The 11,791-nt window shown below is 57.3% G+C and overlaps 1 protein-coding gene across 2 annotated transcripts; it reads right to left on the bottom strand.

The window, feature by feature from the left end:
• Window positions 1-245: 245 nt before the first annotated feature.
• RDH13 (retinol dehydrogenase 13) lies at window positions 246-11,570 on the bottom strand. Of its 2 annotated transcripts, XM_040633835.1 has the most exons (7): window positions 11,378-11,570; window positions 9,105-9,223; window positions 7,437-7,592; window positions 4,799-4,903; window positions 3,683-3,895; window positions 2,765-2,866; window positions 246-1,406 (listed from the first exon to the last, which is right to left on the bottom strand). In XM_040633835.1, exons 1-7 carry the CDS (start codon window positions 11,440-11,442, stop codon window positions 1,162-1,164), a joined length of 1,005 nt encoding a protein of 334 aa, XP_040489769.1. In that variant the 5' UTR covers window positions 11,443-11,570; the 3' UTR covers window positions 246-1,161. The 2 variants fall into 2 exon arrangements, with proteins under 2 accessions (XP_040489769.1, XP_008708025.2); XM_008709803.2 differs by lacking the exon at window positions 11,378-11,570 and having other exon boundaries at window positions 9,105-10,259.
• Window positions 11,571-11,791: the final 221 nt, after the last annotated feature.

Raw genomic sequence — 11,791 nt, 5'->3', positions numbered from 1 at the left:
CTCCCTTTGCCTCTCCCCCTGGCTTGTGCTCTCTCTCGCTCGCTCACTCACTTTCTCTCTCTCAAATAATTTTCTTTTTCTTAAGTGAGTAGCTAAGTCCAGCCCACAGCTGGAGGGTAAAAGGGTGTGGACGGGGAGGTGGGGATCACTGGGGTCCGTGCTGGAAGGTGCCCACCTGAGTTGGTTCATCCCAGACATGTCCTTTGGCTGCTGTGGTCTGACGTAGTAACAGAAAGAAAACTAGCTGTATTTTAAAGCTCTGAGCCGTCTTTAATCCCACCTTCTGCACTCCCCTCCCTCGGCATGTCGGCATTTGGGGCAGGGCCACTGCCGCTGTTCTGGGGACCAGAGGGCGCGGAGCAACATCCCTGGCCTCCACGAGTATCTCAAATGTTACGGTTTCTTTTATGTTAAAATATTTGTATCTTGATTACCGAGCTTTTTGGTGCCGCCCCCAATTCCGTGCGGGAGCCAGGTGCCAGCCCAGATTTGGTCACCTAAGCTGCACAGCTGGTTGGGTGTTCACTCCTTGCTGTCCCGAGCAGGGCTGGCATGACCAGGCCTGTCCTCGGGGTGTCCCCGGCGGCTCGGCCAGGGCATGGCACACGCAGGTGAGCATTCAGCAGCAAGGACGCAGCTGCCGTTCACCCAGCCAGGCGAGAACTCACTCATTGCCACACTGTCCCGTGAGGTAGTCAAGTTACTCCGCACATTCACAGCGGGAGAAACCGAGGCTCAGAGAGGCGACTGAGGGTGGGCACAGGCCCACGGGGTACCACGAACGGCACCGTGTCTGGCCGACAACTTTCCCAGCGGCCGGAGTTCTGCAACGTGGCCACCACTGGCTCTCCTGACACGGCCACGCCAGAGGGAGCGCACTCCTCCCTCGGCAGTTCCGTTACACGCTCAAGGCAGGTGTCTGATGGCCCTGTGCACCTGCGGGCTGCGGGGCGCGCCGCACCAGTCGGCCTGCGCAGCATCTGCAGTCGCGTCCGCTGCGCCCGAGAATAGAGAAAAGGGCCGCTAGTGACCCCTACAGGACGGTGTGGGCATAGCAGGCAGCATTCCTTAGCCAACACTGCCACCTAGAGAGTGCTGCAGACAGAGCAGCCAGCCTTGGTTGGTTTTGGGGCTTCCTCCTGGTACTCAGCCTCCCAGGGGTTATTTGGGGAGGGGCTGCCCCCTCACAGAGGAACCACCAGACATTTCCAAGCCCACCAGGCGGGCACTTTCAGCCCAAAGTCTCTGGGCTACCTCCTCATCCTCAGCTTCAGGGGCTGGAGCCTTCTCTTTGAGTCCATCGAAGTACTTCCCAGAAACACCCCCCAATTCCTCTGCCACAGCCAGGTACGTGCTGGGCTGCGCTGCCAGCTGGGGGCTCTTGACCAGCAGCCAGAAGATGGGCCCTGCAATCAGCCACAGAGCATTCAGTCCGCACACGTTCACAGAGGAGGACACGAGAAGCCCTACTCCATCCCCGGGGTTCCTCAGGGCCCAGAGGCCAGATGTGGGACTGCAATCCCACACAGCCCCCCTCCAGGCCTTCCCTCCACCAGAAGCTCCCTTCCCTGGCATCGCCCAGCCAAATCCCTCCAGATGCAGAGACCAGCCCAAAAGCTGCCTCCCCCAGCAAGCCTCCCTGACTTTTCCCCAGGCAAACTGAAGTTCTCCCTCCTCAGTCAGCTCTGAGTCCTTACCCCCCCCCCCCATATCTTGCTTTAAAATAACTTGTATTCATTAAATGCCTCTGGGGCCAGCCTCAGCTTAAGCTCCTTGATATCGGGCACCTATCCCGTATAGGATTACAAATACTAGTCCTAAAGTTCTTAATTATTCATTCAGCTTAAAGCTGGTCGGGCCCTGTGCTCGCCCTTTTAAGGCCCATCTCGTCCTCCCAACTACTGTGAGGAGGACAGTATCATCGCCCTCACTTTGTAGTTAGGGAAACTGAGGCCCCAAGAGGTGAAGTGGCTTCCCTGGCTGGCACAGCTGGTTTGGGGTGAAGCTGGAGTCACCCTGAGCACAACCAGGAGTCAACTCCATGGTCTCCTTCTCTGAGACTCAGTTTTCTCATCAAACAGGATCTAGCCTGCTTCCCTGGGCCGTTCTGAGGCCAGCAGGCTGGAGACACATGAAGTGACTCCTTCCCAGCACCCTGGAAGATACAGGGGAGGGGGCAGAGCCAAGCCGCTGCCATTGTCTCTTGAGCATGCGGTCAGTTTTGTGTCAACTTGATGGAGCTGAGGGATGCCCAGAAAGCCGGTAAAGCACTATTTCGAGGTGTGTCCGTGAGGATGTGACCAGAAGAGATTGGCACAGTAGATTGAGTATAGAGATCCGGCCTCACCAACGTGGGCAGCCGTGCTGTTAGTGGAGGGTGAGCACAGAACAGAAAGGCGGAGGAAGGGCGAACCCCCTCTCTGCTTGACTGGAACACCCATCTCTTGCCCTCAGGTAGTGCCCCTGGCCTTCGGGCTGGGACTTACACCCCCTCCCCCCTGGTCTGCAGGCCTTAGCGTTTGGACTGGGACTGCACCACCAGCTTTCCCAGGCCTCCAGCCGGCAGACAGCAGATCATGGGGCTTCTCAGCCGTCGTTAATGCATGAGCCAGTCCCGCCTGACAAATCTCTCCAAGCATGTACAGATATCCTATCAGTTCCGTTTCTCTGCAGAACCCTGACTAATCCACGGAAGAGAGTCCTAGGCCCCAAGCTGTGAGGGCAGGGGTTCAGCTACGGGACCGCAGGCCAGGAGGGGGCTTACCGAGTGTGAAGCTGGAGAAGGCAGAGCTGTGCATGCCCGTGTGCCTGCCCAGCTCTGTCCTGGCCACACCGGGGTGCAGAGCATTGACAGTCACACCCGTGCCTGGGGAGAGAAGGGGAGAGGAGGGGAGAGGAGAGACGGGGGGGAGGGGCAGACGCCAAATTCACTCCCCGCCTGGAAGGCTGACACGGGCCACCCGCAGCTCTAGGGCTGCCCCGTCCTGTGCTGGGTCCCACCCTTGGACCCACATCACCCCTCTTGCTCTGAAACCTCCAGATCACGTGGGTGCACCTTGCAAAGCCGCTCCGTTGCCTGACTGCCCAGAGCAGAGCCCCCCAAACCTGAGAGTATGTACAAAATCACCCAGAGGGCCTGAGCTACCCACACCGCTGGGCCCCCCCACCCACGGAATCTGAAACAGTAGGTCGGGGACGGGGCCTGAGATGCTGTGATTATGACGAGCTCCCAGCTGCGCTGATGCGGCTGGCGCACGCATGCTCTCCGAGGAGCAGGGCAAAGGGCAGACCTTTCACCTTCAGCTCAGTGGGCGCCGAGGTCGGATCATTCTTTATCCTGTGCTCCGCAGGATATGGAGCGGCTAGATGCCAATAGCAACCCCCGCCCCGGCCCCACCCCCAGAAGCAACGGCCACAACCACCTTCAGATGCTGCTGAGGTTGAGAACCACTAGCCGAGAGCACCATGGGATGCCTGGGCAGGATGGGCATGGAAGAGTGCCGCGATTGATTAGTGATGTCTGCTTCAGGCACCAGTGCACACAGTGGTATGTATGTCACACGTCTGCCTGCTCTGTTCTGGGACTGATGCTTGACCGCCCCTCAGCCCAGGGTCACAGCAGGACTGTTCCCGGCCCGGAGCTAGAGGAAGAGGAAGGCCAGCAGGCTCACCGCGCACGTACCCTGCAGCCGCCGGCTCAGCTCCTTGGTGAAGAGGATGACGGCCAGCTTACTCTGGCAATACGCTGCTTTGGTGTCATACTTCCTCTTCTCCCAGTTCAAGTCATCAAAGTCTATGTGCCCTGCAACGTGGGCCAAGGACGAGAGGTTGATGATCCGTGAAGGGGCCGAGGCTTTCAGTGTGTCCAGCAGCAAGTTTGTCAAAAGAAAGTGACCTGGATGAAGGACAACAAAGACAGTTTTCCCTGAATCCTCCTAGGACCCTACTGAGAACATTACCTTCTTCAACCCTCCCAATGACCCATGGCTCTCGACAGCGGCCAGTTCTCTCCCCCCAAGGACACCTGGCAATGTCTAGAAGTTTTGGTCATCGTAACTCTAGAGAGAGAAGGGGGAGCTCCTGGCATCTAGTGGGAGGCGGCCAGGGATGCTGCTGGACATCCCACAGTGCACAGGACAGGCCCACGGCAAACAGTGACCCAGCCCCAGATGTCAGGCCCTGCAAGAACCCCATCAGGTCAGCTGGGGGACGGACTGCCTCCCATGTCTCCTTCAGCACAGACTTTTTGGCTATGCACAGGACTGCCCGGTGAAAGACTACATTTCCCAGACTCCCTTGCTGCAACGTCGGGTCATGTGACTGCATCCCGGCCAATAGGACACGAAAGATAGTAATGTGCCTTATGACCCTCCAGGACCTCAGCATGTGGCCTTATTTGGAGAGAGGATCTTTCCAGTGAAACTGAGGTCATTAGGGTGGCCCTAATCCAGTGATTGGAGCCCACCCAATATCTACCCCCCCTTGCCCTTACTAACAGAACTCAGTTACATCGAGGGTGACAACAGGTAGACAGAATAACTGATAGACACACAGACTGGAGGACAGACAAAGGGTCAAAAGGCCAAGAGATGGATGGAGGAGCCAAAGGACTGACAGAACATCCAGCAATGAATAGGCAGCTCCCTGAGCCGCCAGGGGGCCCACAGGTGGCCGCCCAGCCGCCTTGGAGAGCCGAAGACGACTCCGGCCCTCCCAGAGCACGTGTCTGGCCCACCGGGGACCCCGCTCACATCCCAGGCCCACGAGACACCACGCAGCCCTCAGCCCATGACCTCACCCAAGTGGTTAACACCAAACTGCATCTCGAAGCCGTCCTCGGTGGTCCAGTGGGGGCACCGCATCACAGCCGCATTGTTGACCAGGATGTGTACTTGGCCCTCCTCTGGAAGACAGGGGTGAGGGCAAACGTCAGTCCCACACGGGCCCACGTGGAACACCAGCGCAGTTCATGGGAATGCCCCCAGCCCTGGGCTGAACAGTGTCCCTGAAACACGCATGTCCACCCAGAGCCTGGGAGTGCAACCTGTTTTTGGAAGGAGTCTTTGCAAAAAGTAATCCAGTTAAGAGGAGGTCACGGTGTGGGCCTAATGCAGTAGGACGCAGGCTGAGACCCCCGGGGAGACAGAGGCAGAGACTACAGCGAGGCGTCTATAAGCCAAGATCGCCAAGGACCGACAGCCACCGCCAGAAGCTGATGGAGGCAGGAAGGGGTCTCCCAGCCTCAGGAAGAGTGCCACCCGGCTGACACCTTGACCTTGGACCTCTGGCCTCCACCACTGCGAAGAGAACAGATTCTCATCTGAAGCTACCCAGTGTGCCGTACTTTGCAACACCGGCACCATAAAACAAACACACCCCCACCTAAGGCTTGGAGACCTTTCCTGGAAAGGGAAAGAGGCCACATCGGCAGGGGCCTCAGGGCCTCAAACTGGGGGGTTACTCGTGGGAACTCCAGCTCGGCAAGCAGCCAGTGCCGCACCCGATTCCAGACCTGCCACGTCACAGGCACAAGCGACTGTCCCTCCCTGAGCCTCCGTTTGCTCGTCTGTAAAATGGGATGGATAACAGCACCTTCCTCCCTGTATCAGTTAGCAAGGGCTGCTCGGACAAGGCATCACACGATGGGCCACTTGAACGGACTGTGACCCGGTTCTGGAGGCGGGAAGCCCGGGGTCAACGTGTCTCAGGGCTCTTTCCTTCCGAGGACCCAGGACTGTGAGGGAGGATCTGCCCCGGGCGCTCTCCTGGGCTCAGAGGTGACTGGCCGCCCTCTCCCCGTCTCTCCCTCGGGCCTGTCTGGTCGTAATCTCCCACTGGATTAGGGCTTAATCAGCTCTGGGCAGACCCTCTCTGCAGATCAGGGGTCGTGCTGAAGTCCTGGGGGGTTAGGACCCCAACACATCTTTTGAGGACACACGGTGGAACCTGTAAGACTCTGAAAGTGGTTTTCAGGATCAGCGGGGACAACAAACTAGTTATCTAGCACCTGGGAAACAGTGTCTGTTTGGCTTTGAGGGTGGAGAGGGTAGCATAGCTGTCAGGAACACACGCTCTGGAGTGATCCATGACAGTTCAAATTCCCCGGCTCTACCCTGAGCAGCTGTATGACCCTGGCCAAGTCACACAGCTGCTCTGTGACTCAGTTTCCCCTCTGTAAAAACGGGTAACACTAGAACTTGCTGGGTAGGATGGGGGGGAAAAAAGCACCACAGCACCACACGTGTGACAGGCTCCAAGTGTATAAAAAAGCCACGGGAGGGGCGCTGGGGTGGCTCAGTCGGTGAAGTGAACTCTTGGTTTCGGCTCAGGTCATGATCTCAGGGTCATGAGATTGAGCCCCACGTTGGGCCGCGCTGGGCGTGGAGTCAGCTTAGGGTTCCCTCTCTCCCTCTGCTCCTTTCTCCTCCGCTCATGAAATCTCTCTCTCTCTCTGAAAAGAAAAGCCAGGGGGAGGTATAAACACCTGCCTGCTTTATAAATGCTCAGACCGTCTCCAAAGGGACACAAAGGGGCACAGCTGAGAAGAGCAGCTGGCAGCTAGTGGCGGGGAGGCGTGTGGCTCTATCGCCGTGGGTATTTGCCGAGCATGTAATCCTGTAACTGGTATTCCTGTTTGAAAACATAAAGACGCAAGCCAGTTCTGAGAACATCTGGTGGGAAGCGAAATGACCGAGTCACCCGTGTGACAAAATGCAGAAAAACACCCGCCGAATGCCTGCATCTGCGAAAGGAAACACCCAGCAGAGGAAGTGGGAGCGCCGGGTACCCTGCGCGACGAGGCATCGTCCCCACGGCGTGCCCCGCGGGACCGGGCGCAGAGCCCGACTCTGACTCCTGTCTGCGTCCCGGGCATCAGGGCATCGCCCATCAGCCACGAGGGCCGGGAGGCCTGAGGAACCGCTGGCTGAGTCAGCATCTCCGCCCGCCTTCCCCGGGCTAACACATCCGCCAGCTCCCTGCACATCTGACCTCGCGCGGGCCTCTGCGTCCCATGGGCTCTAGTGCCGCGGAGTTCGTCTTCCTGCAGAGCAGGGGTCCCACCGAGCAAAGTTTCCCTGTAAAGGACCGGACTGGGTATTTTTGGCTTTGCAGGCCATACGGCCTCTGCTGTTGCAGGACTAAGGCGGCCCCAGATAACACATAAAGTAGCGGGCATGACTGTGTGCCAATAAAACTTTATTTATGGACGCTGATACTGGAATTCCATGCAGTGTTCACATACCCAGAAATAGCACTCTTTCGATTTATGTAAACAGTTGAAATGTAAACTATTTTCATGTGGCAACGTTAGGAGATATAAAAACGTGCGATCTTCACCCGCAGAGATGTGCACCTGTCCCAAAACACCAGCGCCACACTCTAGGACTTGTGGCCGCCCAGGACCTCGCCCCCAAGGCCGGCGTCCTCCCCCCTACCTTCAATGATCTTCGCTGCAAACTCTCGGACGGACTTGAGGGAGGCCAAGTCCAGGTGCCGGGCCCTGACGCGGTGATTAAGGGTCTCCCCGCGAATGTCCTTTGCCGCTGCCTCACACTTCTCCATATCTCGACAGGCCAGAATGACGTTGCCTCCTGCGAGCCCAGGACAGGGAAAAAAGTATCGTTTAAGTCCTCTCCCAGGCACAGACAGCAAACACACATGACACACTGTCGGCACAAGAGCGCGTCCACGCGAGCGCACGGCGGCACCATTCACAGCAGCCGAGGGGGGAAAGCACCCGAATGGCCATCAGCCGCTGAGCAGGGAAGCGCAGCGTGGCCCGTCCAGACCCTGGCATCTACTCGGCCGCGGAAAAGAACACGACACATGCTACAACGGGGCCGGACCTCACAAACGTGCCCGCTGGAAGCAGCCAGTCACAAAAGCACACGTGGCGTATGATTCCACGGATAGGAAATATCCAGAACAGGCCCGTCCACGGGACATAGACGGATGGTTCCCTGGGAGTGGCGGGAACTGGGATGACCGCTAAGAGGACCGAGCTGTCATTTGATGAAAGTGTTCCGAAACGGACTGGCAGTGTTCGTCCAACTCTGGGAATATACTAAACACCCCCGGAGTGTACACTATACACGGGCGAATTGTGTGATGTGTGGGTTGAATCTTAGTACAGCCATAAAAAAATCTTTAAAAAATTAGGGAAGTGAGAAGAAGCAGGGATCGGAGGAGGACGGACACCCCGACGCTGACCATGTGGATCCGTGTGGCTCGCGTGCCCACCATGGGCCCAGCTGCCGCCTCTACACCCCCCCTCCCCTCCCACGGTCCACAAGGGAACCCAGCCGACCCCGGATCTGTTCATCCTTTGTTGCTGCCGGGCCCTCAGGACAGCAGTGGGTGGGGGTATCCACCCGACTGCACTTCTCACCCTCTCCCAGGAGGAGCACATGCCCCCTCCTTGGGGAAACTCTGTGGTAAGGGGGGTGCCACCCATCACGGCCCCCTGCCGCTCTGTTCCCCAGGCCACCCCAACCCGTCAAGCACCAAAGAAAGTTTCTGATCTCCCCCAGCCCTCACACCTGCCCTGCCACAGCCTTCCCACCCCAGCCAACGGCAGGTCTGGTCTCCCAGTTGCTCAAACCTAAATCCTTGACTTCTTTTCTGCCTGACCCAACAGGAAATCCACTAAGTCCAACGTTGGAAACAATACCTCCTCCTCCATGGACTTCATAACCCAGTCCGACCATGAGAAAAACACTGAATGAACCCAAATCAAGGGGCCTTCTACAAAACGCCTGACCAGTAAGCCTAGAAGAGCCTGAACCCCGATTCTGATCCACAACCTCTGACCCAGGCCCCAGCCCAGCCCTGAGCACTGAGTCAACCACAGTACGTAAGCACACGCCAATGCAGATGGAAAAACCAACACCAGCAACCCCGAGTGTCCACAGCCTCCTCTGAGGCCCCAAGTCTCCCCGACCTCTTTTAGGGCTTTTCTGGCTTAAGCTGGCGTGAGTTTGGTTTCTGCCACTTTACACCAGAACAATCAGACAACCTTACCGCCCCAGGAAAGCCAACCCTCTGCCCCAGACCTCACACCCCAAGCCTCGGACAGAGAAAGCAGGTGCCCCCCGGGACCTCACCTCTTCTGGCCAGCTCTAAGGCCGTCTGCTTCCCGATGCCCGTGTTGGCGCCGGTCACGATGACGGTCTTCCCAGGAATGGTGGCCTTGCTGGGACAGGCCCCGCCCGCAACGTAGTCTCTGCAGGTAAGAAACGACGTGGTCACTTCGGTCCATGAGCAGCCTCGCCGTACGTGCCCCTGACTGTTATGATCTTGGGCGAATGACGCCACTGCGCTTGTGTTCCCCCAACGGAAAGACAGGAAGGACATCTCGTAACTCTGCGGGGGCCAGTGTGGTGTTGCCGGCAAAGGCTCAGCACAGCCAGGTGTGGGGAGGCCCCACAAGGCGACAATCATTGCTTTATAAAGACCCCTGGATGGGTTTCCCATGGCGGCTGTAACAAGTAACCACAAGCTTAGCCGGGTCTGCAGGCAGGAGTCCAAGTCGGGCCTCCCCGGGATAAGGGCAGGGTGTTGGTAGGGCTGTGCTCCTTCTGGAGGCTCTAGAGGTGAAGCCGGTCCCGTGCCTTTTCCGGCTCCTAGGGGCACCCACACTCCCTGGCTCACGGCCCCTCCTCCTCTGTCTCCAAAGTCAGCAGCGCTGTGTCTTCAGGTCACTGACTCTGAAGGACCACTGTGATTGTGCTGGGCCCGCACCTGGATAACCCAGGACCACCTCCCCGTCTCAGGGTCCTTACTCAGTGGCACCCGCAAAGTCCCCTGTGACAAGCAAGGGAAGACCTTCACAGGTTCTGAGCACTAGGACATGCACATCTTTGGGGGGCTCTTACCCTTTACCCACATTCCCCAGAGGCCAAATACCGGAAACAAGCAAATGTCACCGATAGGGGACCGGCCAAGGAGACAATGCCACCGCCACATGACAGAAGGGCCCTGTACAGCATGGAAACCGCCGGCCTCCTGGGGCTCATTTTTTATTTCAGTTAACTAAAAATAACCAGCCATGCTTTTTCTCCAGGCCATTCAGCTAACCTTTCACTGCCCGTTGCATGCTGTCACTTTATTATTGTTACTATGTTTAGCTTTGTCAGAACTGAAAGACAACGGTATGAATTAAACAGCAGCCGATGAATTTTATTACAAAGGGAAATTGCTTCCACTTAAAAAGGAATTATCTCGGGGCGCCTGGGTGGCACAGCGGTTAAGCGTCTGCCTTCGGCTCAGGGCGTGATCCCGGCGTTATGGGATCGAGCCCCACATCAGGCTCTTCCGCTATGAGCCTGCTTCTTCCTCTCCCACTCCCCCTGCTTGTGTTCCCTCTCTCGCTGGCTGTCTCTATCTCTGTCGAATAAATAAAATCTTTTAAAAAAAAAAAAAAAGGAATTATCTCCATTTTCTAGAACTTTCAAAAACACCCAGTTAATATCACAGAGCCGCACTGTAATGAATTATAAATCACAAGAGTCGGCCCAACTACATGAAATGACTTTATCAGATCGGGAGCAACAAGTTCACCATGAAGCCTCATCACAGCGCAGACAAACCCAAAGGTAATTGTTCAAAGAGATTTACAGCCTATGCTTCATATCCTTTAAAAAAAAAAAAAAGTATTTCAATATTCCAAGTACTTTCAGGCCTCCCAGCCAATCTTCTGTATTGTGTAAGTGTAATAATATTATTACTAATTCTTTTTTTTTAATTGTGGTAAGAACACATGAGCTGCACCTCTTAACAAGTCTGTAAGTATTGTTAACTATAAGCATAATCCAGCCATACGTTGAGCGCTCAGTAGCCCTGTGTGATGGCTATCATAATGGCAGCAGAAACGTGAAACACTTCCCTCGGCGCAGAAAGTTCTACCGAACGGTGCTGCTCTAGAATATGGGGTAGCTGGGTCTTCTGTGGGTTTTTTTTAGTGCATTAGCCTAGGAAAGACAAGAACTACGTATATATCCCATGCAGTACAATCCTTCCGTTCAGAGGTGGGCGATCGGGTTTGCGTCTCTGATTCCGGGTAACCAGAGCTGAGGGGGCACGCGTCTTCCGTGCACCGGGGCCGCCGGTGACATCTGGGGACTGTCCAATACGTGTCTGCAGGACGGACTCACTGATCAATGACAAGGGCGGAAGCAACTAGACCAGGTTTACCGGCGCTCTGGTCCGCCCCTTTCTTCGGGGTGACCTTGGGCCGTGACCTGCCCTCTAGGCCCTCCCTGGGCTTGCCGCCCCGCACTCTCTGGGCCCGTCCTAGCCGGCGACCACCAGGCGACCTCTCCCCGGCCTGCCCTCCACGTGACGGCTACCGACCGGCCCACCAGCAGCGCGCACTCACCGGAGCAGCACCGCGCCACCCACCGCCGTGCCTAGCACGGACAGCGGCAGGAGGTAGCGGTTCATGCCAGGCAGGAGCGGGGGTCAGACGCGGAGCCTGCCGCACACCCGCCGCAGACCCGCCGCGGGGTCGTTCGGAAGAGAGACTAACGCAGCCGGCGACCCACGTGGGGAAGGGCAAGCTCGGCTCGGTCCTAGGCTTCCGGAAGGGGGAGGGGCGTTTTGGGGCGGGGCTTCAGGGGGCGGGCCTGCCAGGAGCGGGGGCCTATGAGGATGGGCCCCGGCGCCGGGGCAGCTGGAAATGGCAGTTTCCGGAGTCGTGGGCGTGGCCGCAGCCTGGGGGCGGGGCATGAGGGACGAGCCTGCGCACTGTTCCATGACGTCACGTTCGCCGTGTTATCACTGAGCTCCGGTC

This window comes from Ursus maritimus, unplaced genomic scaffold (assembly GCF_017311325.1).
Source record: "Ursus maritimus isolate PB19 unplaced genomic scaffold, ASM1731132v1 scaffold_19, whole genome shotgun sequence".
NCBI lineage: Eukaryota > Metazoa > Chordata > Mammalia > Carnivora > Ursidae > Ursus > Ursus maritimus.
This window is presented reverse-complemented; position numbering and strand designations above follow the sequence as displayed.